This window comes from Sesamum indicum, linkage group LG3 (genome assembly GCF_026168435.1).
Source record: "Sesamum indicum cultivar Baizhima isolate 11 linkage group LG3, ASM2616843v1, whole genome shotgun sequence".
NCBI classification, from domain to species: domain Eukaryota; kingdom Viridiplantae; phylum Streptophyta; class Magnoliopsida; order Lamiales; family Pedaliaceae; genus Sesamum; species Sesamum indicum.
Window position 1 is genome coordinate 28,078,980 of NC_142659.1, and position 24,639 is coordinate 28,103,618.

A 24,639-nucleotide genomic window follows, 5' to 3' on the forward strand; every position below is an offset into this window, starting at 1 on the left:
ATTCCTCGACTGGTGCAAAACCGCCGGGTAGCACATCATCAGGAAAACGCAAGAGGAGGGAAGTCGGGAACGACATTCCCAAGTTAATTGAAATGGTCTCCACATTTTGCGAGACAGCAAACACGCGTTTGGCATCTCTGACGAGGGTCCTCGAAAGCGAATTTGGTCAGCCCGAACATCGCGCGATGATCTTGGCACATGTAAAGGAGCTTGACTCCTTGGACGAGAATGAACATATAATTGTTGCAAACAGGCTCGTTAATCACCCAAAGGAAATGGAGCTTTTCCTGGCGATGTCGGCAGAGTCTAGGGTGAAGATGGCTCGTCTCATGCTATCAGGAAGGATTTAAGTGTCAAGCTTATTTGAAAAGGTGTAGGCTTTTTTGCGTACTCGTATGTCAATGTGAAAATCTGGAAACAATTGCTGCGTTTTGTATGTAATACTTGTGTACCGGTCTTTCAGCGTATCTTTGGTCTAGCAGAACATCTTGGACCAGACGCTTGTCCCTAGAGCATCGCCGTTTTGCACTTATGGTGTTGCGATGACGTTTATATTTCTGTATGTAATGTACGTCGTATGTAATGAAGGCTGGTTTTAACCTGTTTCCAAGGATATATCATGTCTTATTATACATTGAAACTACACATGAAAATACTGGCGTAATATAATGTTTGGTAAATTTATAAGGTTTGAAGAACATTAACTTAAATCTTGTAGGGACAAACACCATGTTGGCCTATACGAAGTCCACCATTAAGGCCCTCATATGTAATTCAAACCTTAAGCATCGTACAAAGTATAAAAATACTTGCAAATGTGAGCATGGTCCACTACACAACTACCGACGTTCTCTACCCGGCTTCGAATACATTTCCTACCACCCAAAATCTTACTTGCAAGACTGTCCAACATTAGGCTATCTTCATTTGCCTTAAGACATCACATCCCATTTGCGGTGCCGTCTGAGGATTCCGCGGTGGAGTCGTACAGTCGGGATGTATCTTCACTGGACGAAAGTATAGAATTACCTCCGAAAATTTCCTTCATTTGTTCCCACTTGCGTTCGCCACAATAGTAGTACGCCTTGGCAAAAGGCCTTTCCTGCGATAACAATGTCATTAATTTATTGTAAAGAAAGTTGATAAATTGTGCACAAACAATATCTGTAAAAAACAATTGCCGGAATGATGACCCATACTTATGTAGAGAGGGGAATAAGACAAGTGAGTACAAGTAAGTGGTACCCGGATAATTCTGGACCATTCCTCCCACGGCCCGCGCATCCTATTCGTGTTCTCGTTCCAAGAGATGGAACGATGTGCGATAACTTTACGGAATGTGTGATACCGAACCCTTAAGAGACACAATTTTCGTTTGATGAAATGCCCGTGCCAATTTCTACCTGCGTAAGTGTTTACCTTATCTAAGGCGAAGTTCAACGACGGCAGATCAGCCATTCGTCGATTTGACTGGTTTCTTCCCTTCATCGCCATGAAGGAGAGGGCGTCTATAAACACATCATCCACAGCTTTTGTCCAAGTTCGGGTGTACAGGTATCGTCCCTGACCCATGGGTTTTTTCCTCCTCGGCATTTTCTCCGACTGGATCGGTATTGAAGGAATGGAAACTGTGTTTGCCCTACTGGTCGTGTGTGTAGGGAATAACCGTCGTTTATGGTAAGACTTAGTGGGTGAGTTGAAGGGACACGCAAGCGTTCGTAATTGACGAAGTATCGATTCAAATGCTGTGCAAGCGTGTTCTTGGAAAGAAGCGGATTGTATGGACATTTATTACGCATTAATGGAGTGTGGGAGACGCCGATTAGGATATGTGAAAAATTTAAATGTAGCCCTCATGCGCCTACTCAGCTGTTCGTTTTCATACGGGTTACAGATATGCATCGTGAAAAAAAGAAAACGAAGGACATAATGCAAAAACCATTTGGAGTCTGTTAGTCGCGTTGCAGTATGAGTACATTAATAACTGTGTTAAATAATTTCAATCGGTTTATGTTATCATAAATTAAGCATAATTAGTCATTTACTCCGTTGTTCTAAGTGGTAATAAACAAGATGCCGCGGATGTTAGGGGATATAGAAGGTATTAGAATGCAGAGTATGGCATGGAACGTTAACCTAATCATAACCAACATCCATTCATCATTCGATTAGTACAGCCCAAAACAGATTTTAACAAAAAAAGACAAAAAAACAAAAGGAAATCATCATATTGTTGGTCCTGCATCCATGCGAATTTTTTTTGGCCGATTCTCCTTCTTCCCGACGACCCAAAATGCACCATCATTTTTCATTTTCGCTAGTGACGAGATCGATCACCTCTGGCTCCTCATCCTGTTTCCAACCCAAGAACTGCACATCTGAGTTAATGGACCCATCCAGACTGAAGTCTCCCACATCCTCGCTCATAGTGGTGTCCTGCACATTGTGTTCACCACCGAATATCTCCTGAAGCTGCTCCCATTTCGGCTCCCCGAAATAGTAATACGCCTTAGCGAAGGGATGCACCTGAAAACAACATTCATCTGAGCGTGCAAATGCAAAGAGGTCTGTGAAACATATGAACAAATTTATTAGGAACAACATACCTGTATGATTCGGCGCCAGTCTTCTCCGCTGCCAGACATCCGGTTGGAATTTTGGTTCCACTTTATATTAGGTTCCTTCAGTAGAAGTGAGAAAGTATCGTACCTCAGACCTAAAATGTGCAGTCTGGATAGGAAGAAACCGTAAGACCAGTTCCGCTTGGCGTAGTCATTTAGGGCATCGCAGGCGTTTAAGAACGCAGGGTTCATCGGATGTCGTGGGTTCGTCTGAGGATTGCCCATTATGGCATGGACATGGAGGAAGGTACAGAATGCAGCGTCCACCTTCTTCGTCCAGGTAGGAGTGTAGAAATAGCGCGACTGACCCATAGGAAATTTCCTCCGAGGCATTTCGACGATGTGCAGTGGTGAGCCGGGTAAAGACGAAGACTAGGGTTTGTGAGTAGAGTTCTGAGATATTTTCAGACTCTGGGACCGAGAAGTCCATTTATATACAGGCGAACTTCAAACGCTTTATATTTTCCAATTGATGTCAAACTCTGCCTATTTCCATCATTTGCCTGCCCTCATTAATTAAACATACTTGGGAAAGGAGCGGATCATGTGGCGTTTGGCACTTTATATTTCTGGTTAATGCACACTTAAGATGAAAAGACGCTATGCACTTTCATGTCCGGGCATTTACAAAGCAACTAGCAGAGATTTATACATTGTAAATGTCGATTGAAGTTCAAGAGGTAAAACACCCAGATAAGAATTCTGTTCGGGTTTGAGGCATTAAACAAAAAAATTTTCGGTAAACAAATAACTCAATTTTGTGAAAAACAATAAGATAAAGAAGCTGAAATGAAGCGACAATAGGTGGCAAATACGACACTACTTACTTTAGTTCATTCATTACATAAAGTACAGTACGCCTGCCGGGAACAACAGTTGCAAGTGGTCCAAAGAGCGTATACAACCCATGCAATCATATACGAGAATACAAAAGGACCTGCAACTGTCGTGAACAGACATTCGTACCCTGATACGCATTAATGCACTATAGGCCTACTAAAAAAGGAAAGTACATTAACATGCATTTCATGCTGGTTGTGCTGCAACATACAACAATATGCCCGACAAAATTCTGCATTTTTGTACTACATGATAAGAAAAAAAAATCTACATATATATATATATATATATTCCGATACAACATAATATATTGCATCATAGCGTTCGCATCTGAGAAAAACATTGTAGCCGACCATCTTCATACAAAATTTCAAAACCACCTTTGACGACATGACACCTAGCATCGAACCAACATCTACTGCCTCAATCTTCCTTCTTTACCGGAGTGCGATTTGATGCCGAGGAACTGGCTTGTGATGGAGTCTTTGCAGCAACTGGGCTGTCACAACACTTACTTATGGATTTGTGATCAGGCATAGGCACTCCAGGGAGTGGCTGCATGGAGTCGGCATCATCCTCACAACCGTAGAAATCGTCCATGAAATTCCAAAGGGAAGAGCTCGAGGTCGGACTGTCTGAGATATACCCGTAAGGACACGGGTCTGTAAGTGGACCACCCGGAGAATCGGTTGCTTCGGCACCGCCGTCATGAGCAGGCTGTTTGGTGGACTCAGTTTCTTCAGTGTCTTGTGCATCTTCATCGCCGACAGAGACAGTATCAGAGTCAACAGGTTGAGCGAACAGCTTACATAACTCAGCCCACATGTCTTCGTACGCATTCACATAACATTTGCCTATGCGAGATTCCTGCAACGGACACGAAAATTTATCATTAAAGACAGTGGTAAAATTGCCCACACTTGTACGTAATAGAGTAATATAAGACCACAATAGACAAACATTAAAATCCACAAATCACCTTGCAGAATTCCTTCCACGTTGCGTCGGCGGCAGTTACGAATCGAAGCCTAGTGTTATGGATTACATCCCGACGGGCAATCAGCTTCCCAAACACCTCATGCCTCTCGCGGAGGAAGTTAAGGACATATTTACCCCAGCCGAAATCAATCTTGCCTCCGTGACATTTTTGCACCTCCTCCAACGCATCAGTTATTGCGAACTTGTTCTGACGATCAGGGTGAAATCGTCCTTTCTTGGCATGATACAACAATCTACTGACAAAAGTTTTTTCCATATCTTTGGTCCACTTGGTACAATAGAACATGTACCGTTGATAGTAGAATCCATCCGGCCACATCATTAAATAGAGTTGGGAACTACAAGATGTTTGGGCATAAAAGCTGAAGTTGTTTGAGCAAAAAAGGAACTTTCTGATAGCTTGATGAACTGGGTTCAGCACAAAGCTCACATTTATACTGCAAAGTTATGCATCGTGATTTGATGCGGTGGCCAATGAAATGCGAAGACTGTACATGCATTGATGACTCTTAGTAGGTCCATATACTTTGAAATGCAATATACCTATTGCATTCAATAAGGGTAGGTGGCTTAAATTAACACAAAATTCAGTCACAATCAGCAGATGTATTACACCTTTGTGGTAAATGCATATCTTGTCAATGAAACTAAGGGAGCCCGCCGCCAATTTCTTAAAACAGCATCAAATTGAAGACCCACATCAGGTCCACAATCAATGTAAAAAGTTATGTATCTAAAGCGAAGTAGTTGGGGGATGGGAAGATGTAGAAGTAATGAATGTAAAGACATTAAATCCGGATAGAGTGAATGGAAGGGTTGATCAGGAAAGTTAATATGCTGCTACTTTTATTAGGAAGGAGGGTAATGTCATGTCGCTCTCACCTTAAATCATTGTGGGCCATTTTTCAGTGGCAATTCCAGTAATGCAATATAGAATATATCCATAACACAAAACTTATATGAAGAACGGTAAACATAAGCATGTCATAATACAGTAATGAATGAGTGTACTAACGCTATGGTATTCATTTTGGAGGATGCACAGTACAAACGAAAATCGGGAAACAAACTTACAACTGGCCGGGTTAGGAGAACTTACATTGTCAGATTTGCGCATGGGACAATAAACAGTGTGGCAACGAAAGGGTAGATGCCTACTGACATTAACATACGTAAAATACACAGTACGTCGATTTAAGCAAGTTAGACAAAAAAGACAATACAAGTAGTCATCAACCACACAAATATCACGACATATAAATAATTTCTTAACGTAGTACGACGCATCTCCTCTGCATGTAGAAGTTCATTTAAATTTTTAATCTGACTTTCATATTCGGAAATCCTGTTCAACAGTCCAGGAATAATCTCCTTAGACCTGCGGCACATTGGGGGGTCAACCCATTGGAATGAACCGCAGTATTGTCCCTGCCAGATAAGAACAATATGTAACGTCGTGTATTTTCCAATTCATCATAAGAAGAAATACGATTGTAGCGAGAGTAATTGTGTATGGTCTGGAGCGTAGACGAATTAACCACATAACAAGTTTTGCCACAGTTTAAATACTGAATTTATTGATCAACAAACCTCATTGCCAGGGCACCCGCGAAACCTTCTACCCGGATTATGGGAGGTCCATGAAGTGCGTACGAGCGCATCCTTACCACAATAGCAAAAACGAAGTAGTTGGTCGTTTGTGGCAAAGGAACGGTGCCTACTACCGGTTCTACCGTCGGATTCGTTACTACTGTAATCGTGTTTTGAAGCAGGGGTCTCCATGTATGTTGTCCTATGAAAGCAAAATTTAAGGATCAGAAGGGACAGTAGAATGAACTGAATATTAATATAACATTAACGTAATAGTAACACATATTATTCACAGATAATGCGAGATGACATCCACGGCAATAATCAAATTCGTTAACTACTTACAGTCACTTCAACTACAGGCAATAGAGAAATTGAACTAGATGTATGACGTTACACCTTAACCAGTTGTAATACGGGAAAAAGTAAGACGATTTAGGCAAATAAAATGTAGAAATTTGAATGCAACGACAGCTCGAAAGTAAGGTATGCGAAATTGTAGCAGTAAATTTTAACAAATGTAAAGGGGAAAACTTATTCCGAATGAGAACAGAAGACGGAAAGAAGCATAAAGAACTTGAAGACGGGGGTACAAGCTGCTTTGACAGAAATTGTTAACCTCAAACTGTTGTGTGCGGAAGCGTTTACGAGAATACCAGAATAGCCTCCTGCACAATAGGATCGGTCTTGAGAAGCCCTAGAACAACAAAATACGAAATATTGGAATACATTACACGCGATACAAAAAATGCGTACCAGGACGCGGAAGATATGGGGGTGACGATGAGCTTACCCGAAATTTGGAGGTAGCTGTGCTCGTTCGGAGGATTCGGCCGGAATAACGTGTTTTGCCAAAGAACGTCTACAAGTCGGACGAAAGGGAAAAGGGGGAGAGAGAAATGAAGAATGGATTACATGAACAAGTAATTTCTGTCTGTTGATGGGGACAAAAAAGTAAATTTATTACGAAGTATGTGTGTGAAATCAATATTAGTAAACATTTTTAGTAGGATATCCTCGCAATATTGTCATGTGTAGTAAACGCACCATTTCATTATCCAATAATTGGCAATCCCAGTACAAATCCCAAATCAATCCCGCGACCAGATTGCGAATCCATTTGGGTAAACACGCCCATATAGAATATATTATCCATCTATCATCATTTATTGCATTACATTCGTGTAAGTATTTACAAACATTCCAAATGTTTGACCAGCACACCCTCCCTGTTTTTATTATTAAACAGACTCCAGCTACTGTCGTGTAGGTCTCAATTTTCAGTAAGCATCAACGTCATGCGTCTTCACGACAAAGTTCCACACAACAACGTATTGTATTTGTTTGTCTTTACTTCTACGGTTAAGTTGCATTAATGTACGTTTATTTATCTCATTTTATATAAATTTATTAAAATTTTATATTTTATTTTAATTGGTATAGATGGATATGATATAATTTGTTATAAAAAAATAAATTTTTTTATTATAATGTATTTTGAACGGTAATTAATCCAAATATGTTCGATGCCACTTTATATTTCGATGGAATTGTGACAATAAATCGTACTGCAAAATAAAGAATTGTAAAATAATATTTAAATTTCACGCAGATAATAGCAATATAAATAATAGACGCGTACTAATTAATCTTAACAAACTATCATTTTCGAAGAATGAATATATAAGAGTAAAGTATTTTGACTTACTTGAAAATATAAATATAAGACGAACTATGATTCGACTATATATTTCAATATTTAATTATACGCATAAATCTTATATCAATCACATAATATTATGTGTCTATTTTTGTAAAATTAACAAATATAATTAAATTAAATTATAATATAAAGCAGTGGAATGCACATGCAATCAAAATGAGATACAACGTTGTCGACCCAAATTAAGTTTAGTTTGGTAAGACGGTTGTGCAATTGATCATAAGATAATTAATTTTTAAAAAAGAGCGACAACGACATTTGAATTAAAAATTTTAATAATTGATTATGCAAATATAAATTATAATTAAAGTAAAAAAACTAACTTTGTCTCTAAAATTAATAGACGAATTAAAACTTATTGAATAAAAAGATGTGGAATAACACTCACAAAATGTAACTTTCATAAAAATATAATTACAATAAATTTAATTTATTTATTAGAAAAAGAACCAATCGATATAAAAAAAATATATACTTTCACTTAAAATCCAAATTATAGAGTCTTTTGCTGTTAGAGGTATTTACAGTTCGATAAATCAAACGAACTTAATTGAAAATTTTAATTTGGTATTCGATTCAGATTTAGTTTTTAGGATTGGTTTATCGAAATATTGTTTTATATTTTAAGCAAAAAATTCAGTTACTAATATCAAAAGAAAAATTTCACAATTTACGAAACCATGCTAATTAATTTAGTTCGGTTGCAAAACTCTTATTTGGACTAAGTTTGGTTAGATTTGAAATAAAATGATATAATAAGTGTAATTTATTTATTATGTGATTGATATATAATTTTATAAAAACAGTCAATTATATAATTAAATATATCATATTTATTTTATAATTGATTTAATTCGATCAAATTGAATTGATGATGCGTTGAGAAAATCCACCCTAGATTCCAAAATCTTGCCAACAGGTAAAAATAAAATAAAGTAAAACAAAACAAGTGGAGGAATCTAAGCTGGCAGGAAGGCAGCAGGCAGCGCAAATCAAGATGGCGGGTAATTCCCATTATTTATTTAATTATCAGTGCATGTTCTTTAATATATTTAAATAATGAAGATTAAAGGAAGAGCTTTTTTGAATTTTATTGTTCTCCATCATTTCTCCCAAAGTTGAAGAAGAAAAGTCCGCACCTTTTTGATTCAATTTTTACTCCCTTGAGAATTTTGTTGACTCATTTTCTCCGCGAAGTCCAAGACAGCTTTCAACGCTCGATTCACACTACTGTGTATTGGAAAGGGTTGCGTTGTTTATTTATTTGTTTTTGTTCCTTTTTGGTGGGTTTTGGCGCAGTAATGGGGGAGGATAATGGGGTTGGAACGGCGCAGCGAGGTGTTGAGGAAGATGAGATTAGTATCCATGCTCATTATGATCAGGTTATTCTCTTCACTTGTGTGTGTATGTGTGTGTGTGTGTTTTTGTGTTTATCTGTACAGCTGAGGGGTATATGGGTTTCTTGGTTGCTCTAAATTTTCGTTTTCGGGTGGGGGGTAAGATGTCTGGAGATGGTTTCAGAGAATTTTCTTTTTCTAGTTTGCTTGGTTTTGATGGATTTGGGGGTTGGCAGAAACCATGTACTCGTGAGTTGTTGGAAAGATCGGAGAAATGCTTAGCGTTTTGGTATAGAGGTTTTGGTGTCAAAGAGTTGGGGAATACTTCCTTCAGATATGAGTTCTAGATTCGTGTTTCCCAAATTTTTGTGGGTTGGTGGAGTGGGGTGGGGCTAAGGGGGAGCTTTTAAGTGTTTATTCTCTCTTAGTTAGGCCAAAAAATCGTTGGTAGATATCTACGATGTTGGAAAAGAGTGAAGTAGTTGTTGAAAAAGAGTTGTAAATCTTGCGAAGAAGGTAATAATAAGTGCTATAGGCAAATTTAAGGGGTGTGTAGTTGATTTAGTTTCATAATATTGTTTTGCGTTTACTTCCGGTAGCTCAGTTAAGATCAGAGAAAAAAAAAAAAGGGGTGGGAAGGTTCACTAGTTATCTGAAGCTGAAGGAAATAAATTTGTAGGAAAAGGGGCATGTTCGAGACTAGATAATTAAGGTCTAACCGCTGAATCATGCATATTTGCATGTTTGATATTCATATTATGAATAGCTGAACTGGGAGGAAGTAAAAGTCGGGGAACCACAGCTTCCTCTACATTGCACATATCATCCTTTCTATCTTTATTTTTGAGATGGTATTAACATAAATCTAGGGATGATTTCTGGCCTTTTTCCTTTTACTTATTAAGCACTAGAGGAACTTAATTTTTTCTTTCAAAAAGTGGGATGCCAATTATTATACGTATGCTCTCTCAATTCAGTTCCGATCAGTTTGTATGAATTGTAGAATGCTACTACTTAATTTAGTACGAAGTTGAAGATTTCTGCTTGCAGTTTCTATTTTGGTTACGGCATCCTGGACTAGGTTATCTAGAACTGCAGCGTTATTCAAAATAATTAGCCTGAAGGCCAGCATGTTCTTTAGGGAGTCACTAGGTTATCTTACTGCAGCGTTATTGGTTTGATGCTTTTCCATGTTACAATATTATTTAGAAAAGTATAGATATGACTAAAACATTGTTAATGCAAACAGAAGTATGAAAGAGAAGAAGCCACCTTAATGCAGCCGAGACGTCCAAACCTGTCATCTCTGGAAATACCCGTGCGGTCTCTGGAGAGTGCATTGTCTGATTTCACAAGGATAGATATTCCGAGCCCCTCTTCTGCTAGAGCAGGATTGCCCCCCAAACCAAATTCCGCAAAATTCAAATCATCGGTTAAAAACTTGCTTCCGCAGAAGAGCGTTAGGGGTAAAAACCTATCTCAGGAAGGTGAAAAAACAGTTCTTATTATCCCAGATACACCACTTTCAGACAAGCCCTCTACCTCAAGATCATTTTCCTTAAACAAAATTTTGTTCTCCACATCGACAAAGACGGCGCAGTCATTACCTGCGACACCAATGGGAAATGCTTGTTCTAAGACCTTACAGGAAAATCATGTAGATCGCCAATCTAAAACACCAGTAAGTTTGTTTCAAGTACTTACAACTAACATAAACATAGCGTGCATTTGTCCTCCCTTCAGACCTTTCTAACTGAACTTTGTTTCTTTACAGAAACCTGAGGTTAAACAACATATGACACGCTCATTTTCAGTTCCAGTTAATGTTAAAACCAGAAGTTTGAGGCGGACAGATTCATCTGGAGGTTTGATACGAGTTATATCAGCAAACCATCGCCTTACAACTGTGGAAAATGCCTCCCAGGAAATATCTCCTGAAACAGAATCTGGTATACATTTGCATCCATGCATGTCATGCTTGTAGGACACCAAATAATATTTTTGAGCAGTGATCCTAACTTGCACATGTTACATGCCATAATCAGAGGGCTTGCTACTAGTAAATTTGACCTTCACTACGTGCTTATTTAAGGAGCCATTACACATTTCATTTTAACAACTCAGAACATATATCTTGAATAGAGGAACACCAGAAGTGGCGGGGCAAACAAAACCTATTTGCCTGTCACTTGTTCTATGCAAATTCTTTATCAAATTAGTTTAGTTTGTTGATTCATTATATACTTTACCTATCTACAACCATAGATGATGCTGGCGAAGACATTCCAGAAGAAGAAGCTGTTTGCAGAATCTGTCTAGTTGAGCTCGGAGAAGGTGGTGAAACACTGAAGATGGAGTGCAGCTGCAAAGGAGAGCTTGCACTTGCCCACAAGGAGTGTGCAGTGAAGTGGTTTAGCATCAAAGGTAACAAGACCTGTGATGTCTGTAAGCAGGATGTCCAAAACCTTCCAGTTACATTACTGAAATTACAAAATCCTCCTAATGTAATACGAAGACCATCTGCTGCACCACAGCAAAGGGAAGTGGCTCGTTACAGGCAAGTGAATCCTAGATGTTCATGTATGTTTGGTTTCTCTTTATTTTGATCTTAAATTTTATTATTAACTTGGTGCTCTGATGATATTGTGAACTCAAATGTCTGATCATATTTCCTATATTAATCTGATGGGTGACTACGATCATGTCTGATCTTCATTTCTTTTAGATTACTGTGGACCTGAATTAAGTTTTGTGCTATCAGTTCGAAGTTTCATTTAATGTTTTAATTATGGTCTGATTAATAATTTATTTTAAGCCAATGCTTTTATTAATATTCTCAGACTTGATGTCTAGAATCTAATTTTTGCACATGTGTATGTGGTCCATAGGTTTGTGGTTGTTTCTTGCTTTTGGGAGCCTTTTGACACATTAATTACGTTATGGAGGAAAATCCTAGCATGAAGCTAATGAAACTTCCGAATCAAACACTTTCAGTCTCCATACATAGAAGTAGAACTCACATGAATATTTTCAAGATGCCTTTGATGTTTATTCAGTGGATTTTTTGGTTTGTGATGATGGTAAAGGAGAGGAATAAAGGCATGCAATTTTGGTTTATATAAGAGACGAAGGAAATCGCCAGCTTGTAAGCATGTTATTTGGGTGACTGGTGACACATGGGTCTCCCACCTTTCCTTGAGCAAATTTCCTATAATTTCCCCTCCTTCCATCCAAAGGCACTGTTGGTATGCTGTAATTCATATTACTAACCTCTTTATTCCCGGATGTTCCCAGCTAAAGCTAGACTTAAACTAGTACTAAAATCACCAAAAGATATGTTGCGGAATGGCAAGTTTCGAAACCTGAATCGATTCTAATGAATTTGTCCAGCAGGACCATTCCTAATGATAAGATGATGAATTGAGCACAGAACAAAAATTGCTGCACAAAATTCATGGGTGGTTGTGGTTCATAATAGGAGAGTGTATGGGACGAGAAAGACATGACGAGAGGAAGAGAGGTAGGTAAGCTTTGGCGCACAAAAGTCTTTAAAATTCTATGCAAGTGTATTGCTTTTATCGGGAGAAGATAGGACCTATGCCAATGTAATCTTTCAGTCAGATATGCCCTTCCACATCCATATCAGTCTGGGATAATGCTATGCTGAATGAAGTTTTGTAGTATTCTCTAGATATACAACACCTTCTGTAGCCATTTGCCTGTACCTTCTACTGGAAGTATAATATTGGGATGTCAGTATTCTTGTAAGAATTAGTTATCATATGAGTTTTAACAATCCAAATATGTCCTGGGCATTCAAAGTAGGAATTATAAATATGCCGTCTTCTTTGAGTTTTGTGAAATCTAGAAGCTCTTTCTTCAATCCCAGCTGTGTTGACATGGATAAATAGTTCATATGCATATACTTTCTCTAGGATTCTTTTACCAATGCTCTTGTGATGTGTGGTTTATATAAAGGCTGGACAGAGTAACATAGTGAAACATGACTGCTAGCTCATTAATTTGATCGCTAGAAAACTCGTCTTTTTTCTTTGCTGGGAGAGTTGCTCGGGGTTGCGATGTGGTTTGCCACATTTAGAAAGACTGAGTAGTTTAATTCCGGATTGTTATTTGAATCTCTATCCATTGCTGGACTTCTAATTTTATTTACTTTAATTCTTAATAGGGTCTGGCATGATGTTCCTGTTCTTGTCATGGTCAGCATGCTTGCATATTTCTGCTTTCTGGAGCAGCTCCTGGTAGTCCTTTCTTACCTTCGTTTATATTACACATGTTATAACTGTGATTATTGACATATTACCAAACATCTTCTTTCTTGTTTTAGTGCATAATCTTTTTGAACCTTCAACCTCCTTCCACCATTGCCTGTTTTGCCTGTATGTGTGCGGTCTTGACTCATCTAATAGGTGATGTTCGGGATCTTCATGAGTTTCATGAGAATTTATAACAGCACTCAGGCTGTAAAATATCAATTTGTTCTCAATCCATAGAATCTTCAAGTCTATTAGATGCATTAAAGTTGTTCTCTGTATCCAATAACAGCACCTCTGTAACATGTGGTCTGTAGTGTTGTCTGAGTATAGACCAAAATGCTTGGCCTGCTTTAAAGATCAACTAGAAGAGCACACTGTCACTTATGTGCTCCCCACAAATTAATATGCAAGAAGTCAATGTACATACAGAACCACCAACAATTGAGATTGCTTGCTGTCATTGAAGAACAAAAAATCAAAGATAAAGTTCCTATGATCTTGAATATAAACTATATTGATGGGAGTATTCCATGTTAGCATAATGTTCTGCACCTCCTCTCTTCCTTTTCAACTTTGCTTACTCTATTCATTTCTTCATAAGATTATTCCTATCCAGAAAATTCTCCTTTTAGCAGCTTCTTTCTTTTTCCAAAGATCTATCCAGAAACATCAGACTCCCTTCCTCCCAAAACAAATGCTTCGTTTGCTTCAGTTTGAAGTCTAATTGTTTGTCTGTTAACTACATTACAATATATTTTTTTACCTTTTTGGTTTTTTACCAAAATTTGAACCCTTAATATTTGTCACATTGTTTAATCACATCAATTACTTTTTAAGTAAAATAACTAACTATTCATGTTTGTTTCATAAAAATAGTCAAACCAACTTGCAAATAACAGCAAGCAGGCACTTATTTTGGGTTTAGGTTGTTTTTTGTGCCCACGCATGTAAAGTAGCTAAGAGTCTAGGACTTCCATTTTGGGTCATCAGTATAGATAGATAATTTTTACTGTGCCATGGTAGATGCATGTCACCTGTCATAAGTGAACTCATTTTTTATGTTGCCCCTTATTGTTCATAATGATCTCAGGTGTCTGACATGGGACCTCGAGCACTTGCCATCTCTTTGCCGTTTTCTTGTGTTTTAGGTCTCCTTTCATCCATGATAGCATCCACTATGGGTAAGATCAATTGGCTTCTATCCATCACGAATATTATCCAGGACTTTTCAGTCCTTGACGAATTTCCAGTTGTCTATGGAATTCTTTCTCGTATATTTTACTCTTTAAAAGATTAACGTTGAGAGAAGAACTTGAGAGGGTTTTCTGATGATTGGCAGTGAGCAAGAGCTACATTTGGGCTTATGCTTCTTTCCAGTTTGCGATAGTGATCCTATTTGCTCACATATTTTACGCTGTGGTAAGTGATGCTTCCTCTTCTTTCTCTTTCTTCGACTTTCCCTCTCTCGGGCTGATTTTGATGATAACTGTGCCATGCACGCTCTCTCTCTCTCTCTCTGTGGCACTTTTGATTATAACTGTGTTATGCACTTGTAAAACTTTTGCAGCTCAACGTAAATGCTATTCTGTCGGTGCTTCTTTCCTCATTCACTGGGTTTGGAATCGCAATAAGCACAAATTCACTTCTTGTTGAGTACCTAAGATGGAGGGCGAGTCGTTATCCACAGTCTTTACCACAGCAAATAAGCAGTGGCATAGATCCGAGTCGACACGAGCATAGGCAGCACCAACACCGGCAACGCCATCAGTACCATCACCAGCATCGACCCCAAAACAGCAATCATAATCACCGAGGACTACAAACACCACCAACACAGAATACATCTGCAGGGTCGGCCGAAAACACTGGGCAGCAGGAAAACATGCATCAGAATGTGTGAAACTCAATCATTAACAAACCACCTGAAGGAGCTTTCTTGGTAATACATAATTTACATTCTTGCCCACCCCCGGTAACTAATTTGTTAGCTCTACCCGTTATGAAAGTGGATTGGTTGAATAGTGATTATCAACAATGTCTTATGTGATACTTAATCAGGAAGGATATAAATGTAATTTTGCTCTCTGGATATTATGTAACTACTGTACTGTATTCACATAGCTGAACAAGTTTCAGAAAGTTGTAATTTTTGCTCCCCTTTCTAATTATTTTAGTGAAATATAAAAATTTAAGGCATAACTAATTAGTTATGTTGTATGATGCTAAATTACAATTCTGTTCTGATTAATGACTATTTATCTGATGGATTTCTTTTTTTTATCTGAATGAGGTAGTATAACCAAAAAAATCAGATAAAAGGGAATTAATCTTGTCCTCTTCAAGAAAATATCCACCAATCGAAACATTTGGGAGTGTTTGCGAAAAAAAAGTTCTTTTAAAGAAGTGGTTTTGTTAAAAAAGTTGGAAGTTGTACTAAGAAATGGATAGTGTTTGCAAAAATTTAAAATGCAGACATACAAAATTGGATAGCTTTTCTAAAAAAATCACTTTTAAAAAAAATTTAATTAATTAAAAATCTTTTTATATCTACGTATTAAAATTTGTTTTATATTTGCACTTGTTGTTTGTCAAGAATAATTACTAACAAAAAATAAAAAAGTTATTTCATTTTATATTTATTTTTTAAAAATAAGTAATAAAAATATTTAATGTGATAATGTTTCCGCTGAGTAATATATGACTATTAATTCATACACAACAACTAAACTTGTATGATTGAAAACAAAATATTTTATCAATTAATAATAACCATTTAATTTATATTTTCTAATGATATAGAAAAAAAGATAATATAGCAAATAAGATATAAAAATTCTAAGATATGAAATATGTGAAATTGTAAATTTAATTATTGTTAAACTATTTAAATTGACTGAAAATTATATTAAATATGTAATTTTAAAAATATATTAAAAACAATAAGGTTGAATTATAACTGTTATAATAAGAATAAGATAGTAAAAATTAAAATTAAATTTATTTAAAAAAATCAAAATAACTAGAAGCACGAGCACCCCCAAGGTGCTTTTAGCATTTGACCTAAAAGCATTTTTCACAGCAATTTCAAAAATAAAAGCAACATCCCAAACAATGAAAAGTAATTTTTTGAATGCAGAAGTTGAAAAAACACTTTTTCAAAGTACACTAAAGCACCCTCTTAAAATATTTTTTTCTACATACCTCCCAACTTTCCAAATTATTATTGTCCCCCAGATAAGTAAGAAAATATCTTTCCAAGTAGAGCCTTAATATGGAGGAAATTTACGTGAACTTCAAAAATCCTACCCTTGTATCAACTTTACGAGTAGACTGCCAAAGTGGTATAGCCAATGTAGTTTGTTTTCACCGGAAATGCACAAATAATTCTAACAAGAACGTCAGCAACTACAACCTCACTTTTATCTACTTAAACACTTAAGAGTTTCCCATAAAAATTCACAAAGTAGTAAAAACATAGAACTAATCCTTCCAAGGAAATACAACAATGACATCAAAATTTCAAAACCCGAGGAAGAGAGGATCAAGGGTGAGGACCATTCTATGTTTCCAGAGCTATGATTTGTGCTCATTCCTGAGATCATACTATCTGCAAAAGGAAATTCCTTGGGCACATGCAGCTTTGAACCCTAAATCATCTTATGATACTTCTAGAATTTGGTTTTGTCAATGCTTCGACGAGCCTGTACATCCATCTATCTAGCATTCCTGTCACATAAAAGAGCAATATATCACAAAATAAATTAGTATTTGGTTTTGTAAACACCTAACTGAAGCACCATAATAGTCGATACTCCAGGTTCCTATAGCTAATGTTGTTTGATACTTCTCTGCAGCTAACTCTTGTATGTAACATCATTCTACTACTCAATATCTCATCTTTATCTGGTAATGATATAGTAAAAAGAAAATTTCAAAAGTGGTTGTGTTTTTTCCCCAGTTGACAAGCCCAAGCATCTTAGGCAAGTTGTGCCTCCCACAGGTGCCAAAATTTGGCAGCCTCACCGCAGAGGTAAAATGAGATGGATCCCATTGGTTTAAGCAAGTTACTGAGACAAGATTATGTGCCAATCGAAGTCTTCCATTTTTAAAATCCTTGTATTACCACTCTATCTAGATCATTGTTGCAGTAAATACATAAACTCATGCTGTCAAGACAATCAGGGACATAGGTAAAACAAACCTGTTAATGCAAATGTACCCCCAAGTACGGCACAAAGGCGTGTAATGAAGTGGAGAAAACTACGACGTTCTTCCCTAATGGTCACTGTAATTGGTGACAAATCATACAAAAAGTATACAGCTGCATAAAAAATGCAATGATAACCCCTCAGCACAATATTGGAAGAAAAGAAAAAGTGGAAAGTTTAAAAACACTAGTCTCTGAATTGATCAAGACTTACCAGGCCATGCCCTATCAAACTCACTAATTGGAGAAAAGTACTCAGTGACAGAGAATTGATTTGTAGGTAGAACTTCTTTTGAGATATACTTGTATTCCGTCGGAACAATCTACATCATACAAATGCAAGAATCTCAAAAGGCAGACTGTAAAGAAATTTGAAGTTAGGAGCATATATTATAAACCTACAACACAAGAAGTCTGATATATCCACCACCCTCTCAAGGCAAAACGCAGCAGACAGTGGGCAGGGACGATTTATTTTGTAAGTGAGAAAGTTCATTCTAAGTTAAGTAAGTCAGCATGAGGAAAAGATCACCCTACATTTAGTGGAAGTGACCTTCTGCAGTCACATAGTTCAGACCATCAAAGATGATCTTCCACCTACACTCTCAATAGGGAGTATGACTTTGTCATTGCATGTCTGCATCTTGAATGCTTGAAGGATGTTTACAACAATAAGTTATTTTGTCAACAGTATCACATAGGTCATGTAAATTACTGCGTGTAGAAGTGGGCATAAATAGAAAGATGCCCCTTGTTGCAAATGAGACTGAAGTTGATCATGTGCTTGAACTAAGGAGATGAGTAGGTGGACTTAAGCAGCCTATAAGATTCTCACAACAAAATATTGAGCTCAGTAGATGGTTGGTTCTTTGTCATATAGAATGTTATTATGCGTCTGAGGTCATAATGTTATTATTTCTTCAAATGTATTCATCCATCAAAATTAAGCATCTTATGAAAGATCATACAAGTAGAGCATGAGGTAAGTTTTCACAGTTCTACCAAAGATGGGCCAGAACTCGAACCTTTATGTAATACTTGAATGTTCCACTTGCTCCACGCAAAATCCGGACTGTGTCATCAAGTGGGTTATGTATCCCAGGATATTTGGGCCCAAATGACAAATCATGAATTATATGACTCACATTGACATGAGAAGAACCCTCAAATATCTGCAGAAGAGAAAATGGTCCAATAACATATATGTCAACCTTAAGAAACTAGGAAGTTTGAAATGTTTGTTTTAAAAATTAATATAAAAATGCCAATCCCTACTGACAAGAAGATTCAAAGTAGATTTACAGTTCTGCATAAACCACCACCAAATCTGCTCAACATATATGTGGAATATATATATATATATATATTTATACTAGAAACAAAAGACAAACATTTGCGATAATATTTATCTCATACAAATTTCAAAACTACTTTCCTCTGGAAAATCTAAACCGCAAGTTCTCAGCTCTAAGCAACCATAAAAGCACCTTAAAAGATTTCATCTCAACTTTATTCATGTTGAAAATCTAGAAGTACATATTGGAAGGAGGAACCCTTAGATGCCCATTTTTTAAAAAATTAATTAAAAGTTATAATTTCTAATAAAAGCAGATGGAATATAGAATGTTCAGTAAGACAGCTGACCATTTGAGCAACAAAAATGTTCAAGCCATGAACTGAGATATGAAAATTCCCGGCAACCCTTTGCACATCTAAAACCCCATACACCTGCAACAAAAAAGGAAATAAATCAAAGATCAAAGAGCTTAAACAAGCAGATGTTGTACATTGAAGTCGTTCCCGCATTGTTGTACTAAGTTGTGAAATTAATAAAGTAGGGGCTCGCCCTCTGCCATGTATCACAGACACAGTCGGTTCTGCTAAAAATAGAAACGTAATAAGTCAGCGGCTTGAAGTGCAAAAATATATACCCGACAACCTTCACCATTAGCTAATGCATGCTTCACATTCTTGATCATATTTTCAGCTCCTTCATCAAGAGTGTGGAGTTTAATTTTATGATCAGACTCCTCATGGTGATCTTTGTCGTCACCTGATCATGGCATTCATAAGAATTTAGTTACAAACAATTATCATTTCCAATTACCAATTTCAGAAGATAAGAAATAGTATTTGAAAGTGACAGTGTTCTATATCATGTAATTAAGTGCTAGTCAAATTCAATTCTTTCCAGTCAGATTATCTTAATCTGATTGGTCATGAGTCATGACAGAAACCTCTCAGCACCGGATGCTAAACCTTTTTTTCTTTGGATGATGACATCATAAATAATATCAACCCGAACTTATCCCTTACTTAAACATCCGACCCAAACAAGATAGACCTTTTGCAGTACTCCAGTTCTGACAAGATTCATTAAATAAGATTCTTTTTAACTCGTGGGTGTGTGTGTGTGTGTCACATCACTAAAAGGAACATACCCCACACACTTCAGAATAAAAAAAACGTTTTCTACCGTGACACCTCACTTCTTCTGTGTTCAAAATGGAAGTAAAACATGTTCTACCGTGACACACACACACACACACACACACACAACCCTCCCACACACACACACACCGCACACGTGCACACACACAACACACACGAATGTGTGTCACGGTAGAACATGTTTTACTTCCGTTTTGACCATAGAAGAAGTGAGGTGTTGCTTTTATCTTCCGCGCCAACGAATGCCATTTGCGTCTTGTTACATTTGCCGTTGTACTTCAATTTCTAAGTTTTCATTACTATCTACACAATCCTTTTTCTCTTTGTCACCTTAGTTTCACCACATTTTATGCTTAGTTACGGGGGTGTGTGTGTGTGCTCACGTGTTGTGTGTGTGTAGGGGCAGGTGTGTCACTCTGTATGTGTCGGGGGGATGTGTGCGTGTGTCACGGTAGAACATGTTTTACTTCCATTTTGACCATAGAAGAAGTGAGATGTTGCTTTTATCTTCTGCGTCAACGAATGTAATCTGCGTCTTGTTACATTTGCCATTGTACTTCAATTTCTAAGTTTTCATTACTCTCTACACAACTCTTTTTCTCGTGCAGTATGTTATCTTAGTTTTGCCACATTTTATGCTTATTTACGGGGGTGTGTGTGTGTGTGTCTCTGTGTGGGAGGGTGTGTGTGTGTGCATGTGCGGTGTGTGTGTGGGGGGGGGGGGGTGCGTGTGTGTGTCACAGTAGAACATATTTTACTTCCATTTTGAACATAAAAGAAGTGAGGTGTTACTTTTATCTTCTGCACAAACAAATGCCATCTACGTCTTGTTACATTTGTCGTTGTACTTCAATTTCTAAGTCTTTATTACTATCTACACAACCCTTTTTCTCGTGCAGCATGTCACCTTAGTTTCGCCATATTTTATGCTTATTTACGGGTGTGTGTGTGTGGGGGAAGGTGTGTGGGGTGCGTGTGTGTGTCAAAGTAGAACATATTTTACTTCGATTTTGAACATAGAAGTGAGGTGTTACTTTTATCTTCTGCGCCAACGAATGCTATCTGCGTCTTGTTACATTTGTCATTGTACTTCAATTTCTAGGTCTTTATTACTATCTACACAACCCTTTTTCTCGTGCAGGATGTCACCTTAGTTTCGCCACATTTTATGCTTATTTACGGGGGTGTGTGTGTGTGCGTGTGCGGTGTGTGTGTGTGTCTATGTGTGTGTGTGTGTGCGTGTGCGTGTGCGGTGTGTGTGTGTCTATGTGTGTGTGTGTGCGTGTGCGTGTGCGGTGTGTGTCTGTGTGTGTATGCTGTGTGTGTGTGCGTGGGGTGTGTCTCTGTGTGTGTGTGGGAGTGGTGGGTGTGTGTGTGTTTAGCTTTAGTTAGTCCCTCCACCTCTACTCTTTTAGCTAGTCCCAGCTTTAGTTTAGGAGGCAAACATGAATAATAAATAGTGAAGAAGAGACCAAAGCATATATAGACTGTAAAGCACAACACAGAAAGCAGCAACACTGCAAATTACTGGACATAATGCGTAGAAAACAATGTGTCAGGGAATCATCAACTTTAAACAGTCTATCTTTACATGTCACCTTGACGGGCAACCCACTAGCTATGGAAGCAAACACAAAATAATCTGAAAGTAAGGTTAACATTTGATAGCAAACCATACATGAAAGATTGTATGTGATCACTGCAAGGAAAATTTATATTTTCCAACATGCTATAAGGAAAAGCAAATTGGAAGAAGGATATAATGAACAACTAATGGTGAACACCAAATAAAGGTCCAGATGAACTAACCATGCCCATGAGCATGTTCCTTCTCCACAAGGTCTGACAAATACTCTGTGCCAACAATTTGGCCATCCTTATTCAAGCGAAGCTGCAGAAAAAACGTAACAGTAAAAAATCACATAAAAAACATGCCATCATCACAAGCATTCATAGACATGCAAGGTGGAGACATCAATGGAAGATAACTTTTATAAAATCACAGTCCTATCTGGTTATCAACCTTTGCGTCCATATTACAGAGAAATTGTGGTCAAGTCAGCTCTAAATGAAACAGAAAAGTTGCGACAAATATATATATCAAGTAATAGACAAATGAGAACCCGAACCTTCCAGATATTTGTATCAAGATCAACTTCATGTTTCCCAGACATATCGATTGCATCCACGCTTAGTACTGCAAGAACCCCATATATTACAAATAACATACAGAAAGTGTAATACAAACCAGGCATGGGTTTTAGGAGTGCATCAATGCAACATTTCTTCCTGGAGGACCGACAAGGAGAAGAGAATTGAAAATAGAGTTTAAAAAGGCTGACCGTCACAAGGCAAAGATGGGAACGTCATATTTATATGGATCGGAAGTGTTTCGCCACGTTTTAAGTCAACTGCCATCTGCCGAGGTGTAATATGTCATACTAAACCCTTGTTCTGTAAAACGTAGAATTGAAAAGAAAACAATTGAAAAGATTCAAGATGAAGAAAACTGACCTGGTGTACAGTATATGTTGAAAGATAATAAGTCAACTCGTGCAAGAACAAAGTTGCCATGATAATTAGTCCAACAATGGAAACTGACAATTTACATGAAAAGATTTAAGTTAGTGGCACATCCATCATTCCTTTCTCAAGAAGCAACTTCACAACCATTATTGCGTGCATTGAGATTTTGACCCAACAAGATAACAAAATAGTTGAATGTTTGTAAAAAACTAGATTATCACATTTTTCAACGAAAACTACTTATGATTGGGAATGACCATATTTATGGCTCTCCAATATCAGATAAAACAATAACTTTCAGGTGTTTCTTTGCTAATCTCTTTACGTGTCTTTATTGAAATAAAATGAAGTCTATAAGGAAATGGAAAAAGAGCATGAAAATTTTGCAATGAAAATCAAGCACATAACATCCCAGGTCCTAAGTTGACCGAAAGGACCCCCAAGTATGGCCGGATCAATATACTACATGGTTTTCCGATTCAAACTGCACGAAAAGAAGATTGGTTCATTGCTCCAGCTAATAAATGTTCCTTTTCTCCCATAAGTGTGATACCACAGAATGTTACAAAACCTCACAAAACACAATTAGAAAACACAGTCAAACTTTAATTTGCCAATTCCCCTGAACACAAATCCCATATTGCGGTGGCATACACCGCTTGCGGTGAATCTTTCCTCATTGGTTCTGGATTAGGAATATCAGATAGCTCTTATTGCTCAATGCTCATTTTACAGCGGGAAAACATTGAAACTAGCACAGATGGTGAAAAGCTGGAAAAGACATATTAACGATCAACAAAACAGGAAAGCGAAAAAATTAATCAGAAAAACAAAAAACAAAAATAGAAGTACCGATAGCGCCAGATTTTGTTTTCTGCAGCAAATGCTCTTCAGCGCGCGGAAACGCATCGAGGCTTTTAAGTGCTTGTTTCAAATTACCCATCTTTTCTCCTTTCCTTCCTATTCGTTTTGTAACCTCAATCTCCCCCCAAATCAAACAACCATGAAACCACCTGCCTACTCCCAATATCAAAATAAAATAAAAAGGACGAATTCAGCAAACGCAGATGCAATCCTACTCTGGGGCTAGACGATTCTGAAATTGAAACTAAAATTCACTCTGAATCTTCGGATACATGTCCGAGTAACGCAAGAGAGAAATAGCGAAATCACCTTCCGTCAGCGAGAAAGAAGCTTCTGAAATTTCCGCCTGCAATAAGAAATTAGAGAGAGCAACAAAACTTGGCGGGCCGAAGAGGACGGATCAGCGAGTCCAGTTTCTTCAGAAGGGACCTAGCCCAATAACTACAACACAAGGCTGTGTTTGGATTCCTTTCTTTTATTAGATTTTAATCAATAATTAATACTAATATAAAAAATAAAAGTCTTTTTTCACTCACTCACCACCATACTAATTTTTTTTATGTGTTCATAATACCTCTAAATTAGTTTTATTTTTTTATTTATTTATTCTTCATAAACTATGATGTTGGTTTATATATTATATTTTAAAATATAAAATATGTTTTAATTTATATAAATAATTAAATATATTCAATACAACATTAAATTAACTAATATTATTTAGGAAAAAGTATCATGTAAATTTATTTATTATAATTTATATAAATAATATAATTTTAAAATATATTCAACACAAAAACAAATTAACTAATAATATCTTAGGAAAAAATCATGCATTTCAATTTTAAAGACATATAAATATTAAAAAAATCCTAAATATTTGATATTTCATATATAAAAAATATACAATAATTTAATTTGATATAATAATATTTTTTACATATAAATATTTCGTGAATACTAATTATTTAGTATTATAATATTTTTCAATACAATATGAAAAAAATAAAGAATTAATCAAAACAATAAAGAGGGAATAATGGTATAAGATAGAGGTAATTTTGTCCATTCAAAATGGTTAAAGGCTAAAAATAGATCAAAATGGTATCCTACTCCGGTTCCTAGCACGTGTAAGAAACTTTCTAATTTTTTTAATAGAAAATATATTTTTTGCAGGATTTATAATTATAAAAAAAATATTTTTAAA

General features: G+C 36.8%; 3 protein-coding genes across 4 annotated transcripts; 1 reads left to right on the forward strand and 2 right to left on the reverse strand.

Annotated features, from left to right (window-relative positions):
• Positions 1-3,745: 3,745 nt before the first annotated feature.
• Positions 3,746-7,427, reverse strand: LOC148788858 (uncharacterized). Its single transcript, XM_088879016.1, has 4 exons — positions 6,844-7,427; positions 6,051-6,718; positions 4,441-5,888; positions 3,746-4,328 (listed from the first exon to the last, which is right to left on the reverse strand). The coding sequence occupies exons 3-4, from the start codon at positions 4,780-4,782 to the stop codon at positions 3,885-3,887; spliced, it is 786 nt and encodes a 261-aa protein (XP_088735142.1). The 5' UTR covers positions 4,783-5,888; positions 6,051-6,718; positions 6,844-7,427; the 3' UTR covers positions 3,746-3,884.
• A 1,225-nt stretch (positions 7,428-8,652) lies between these two features.
• Positions 8,653-15,611, forward strand: LOC105159050 (uncharacterized). The gene is made up of 9 exons (XM_020692870.2): positions 8,653-8,777; positions 9,073-9,155; positions 10,360-10,791; positions 10,885-11,059; positions 11,376-11,667; positions 13,297-13,369; positions 14,475-14,565; positions 14,724-14,803; positions 14,952-15,611. The coding sequence occupies exons 1-9, from the start codon at positions 8,771-8,773 to the stop codon at positions 15,282-15,284; spliced, it is 1,566 nt and encodes a 521-aa protein (XP_020548529.2). The 5' UTR covers positions 8,653-8,770; the 3' UTR covers positions 15,285-15,611.
• A 1,115-nt stretch (positions 15,612-16,726) lies between these two features.
• On the reverse strand, positions 16,727-23,893 carry LOC105159051 (Endoplasmic reticulum vesicle transporter protein). 2 transcript variants are annotated; one of them, XM_011075985.3, is made up of 12 exons: positions 23,742-23,893; positions 23,421-23,585; positions 22,557-22,639; positions 22,385-22,460; positions 22,172-22,239; positions 21,852-21,933; positions 19,523-19,644; positions 19,236-19,319; positions 18,617-18,763; positions 17,806-17,914; positions 17,586-17,705; positions 16,727-17,110 (listed from the first exon to the last, which is right to left on the reverse strand). In XM_011075985.3, the coding sequence occupies exons 2-12, from the start codon at positions 23,509-23,511 to the stop codon at positions 17,037-17,039; spliced, it is 1,056 nt and encodes a 351-aa protein (XP_011074287.1). In that variant the 5' UTR covers positions 23,512-23,585; positions 23,742-23,893; the 3' UTR covers positions 16,727-17,036. The 2 variants fall into 2 exon arrangements, with proteins under 2 accessions (XP_011074287.1, XP_011074286.1); XM_011075984.3 differs by having other exon boundaries at positions 23,421-23,781.
• Positions 23,894-24,639: the final 746 nt, after the last annotated feature.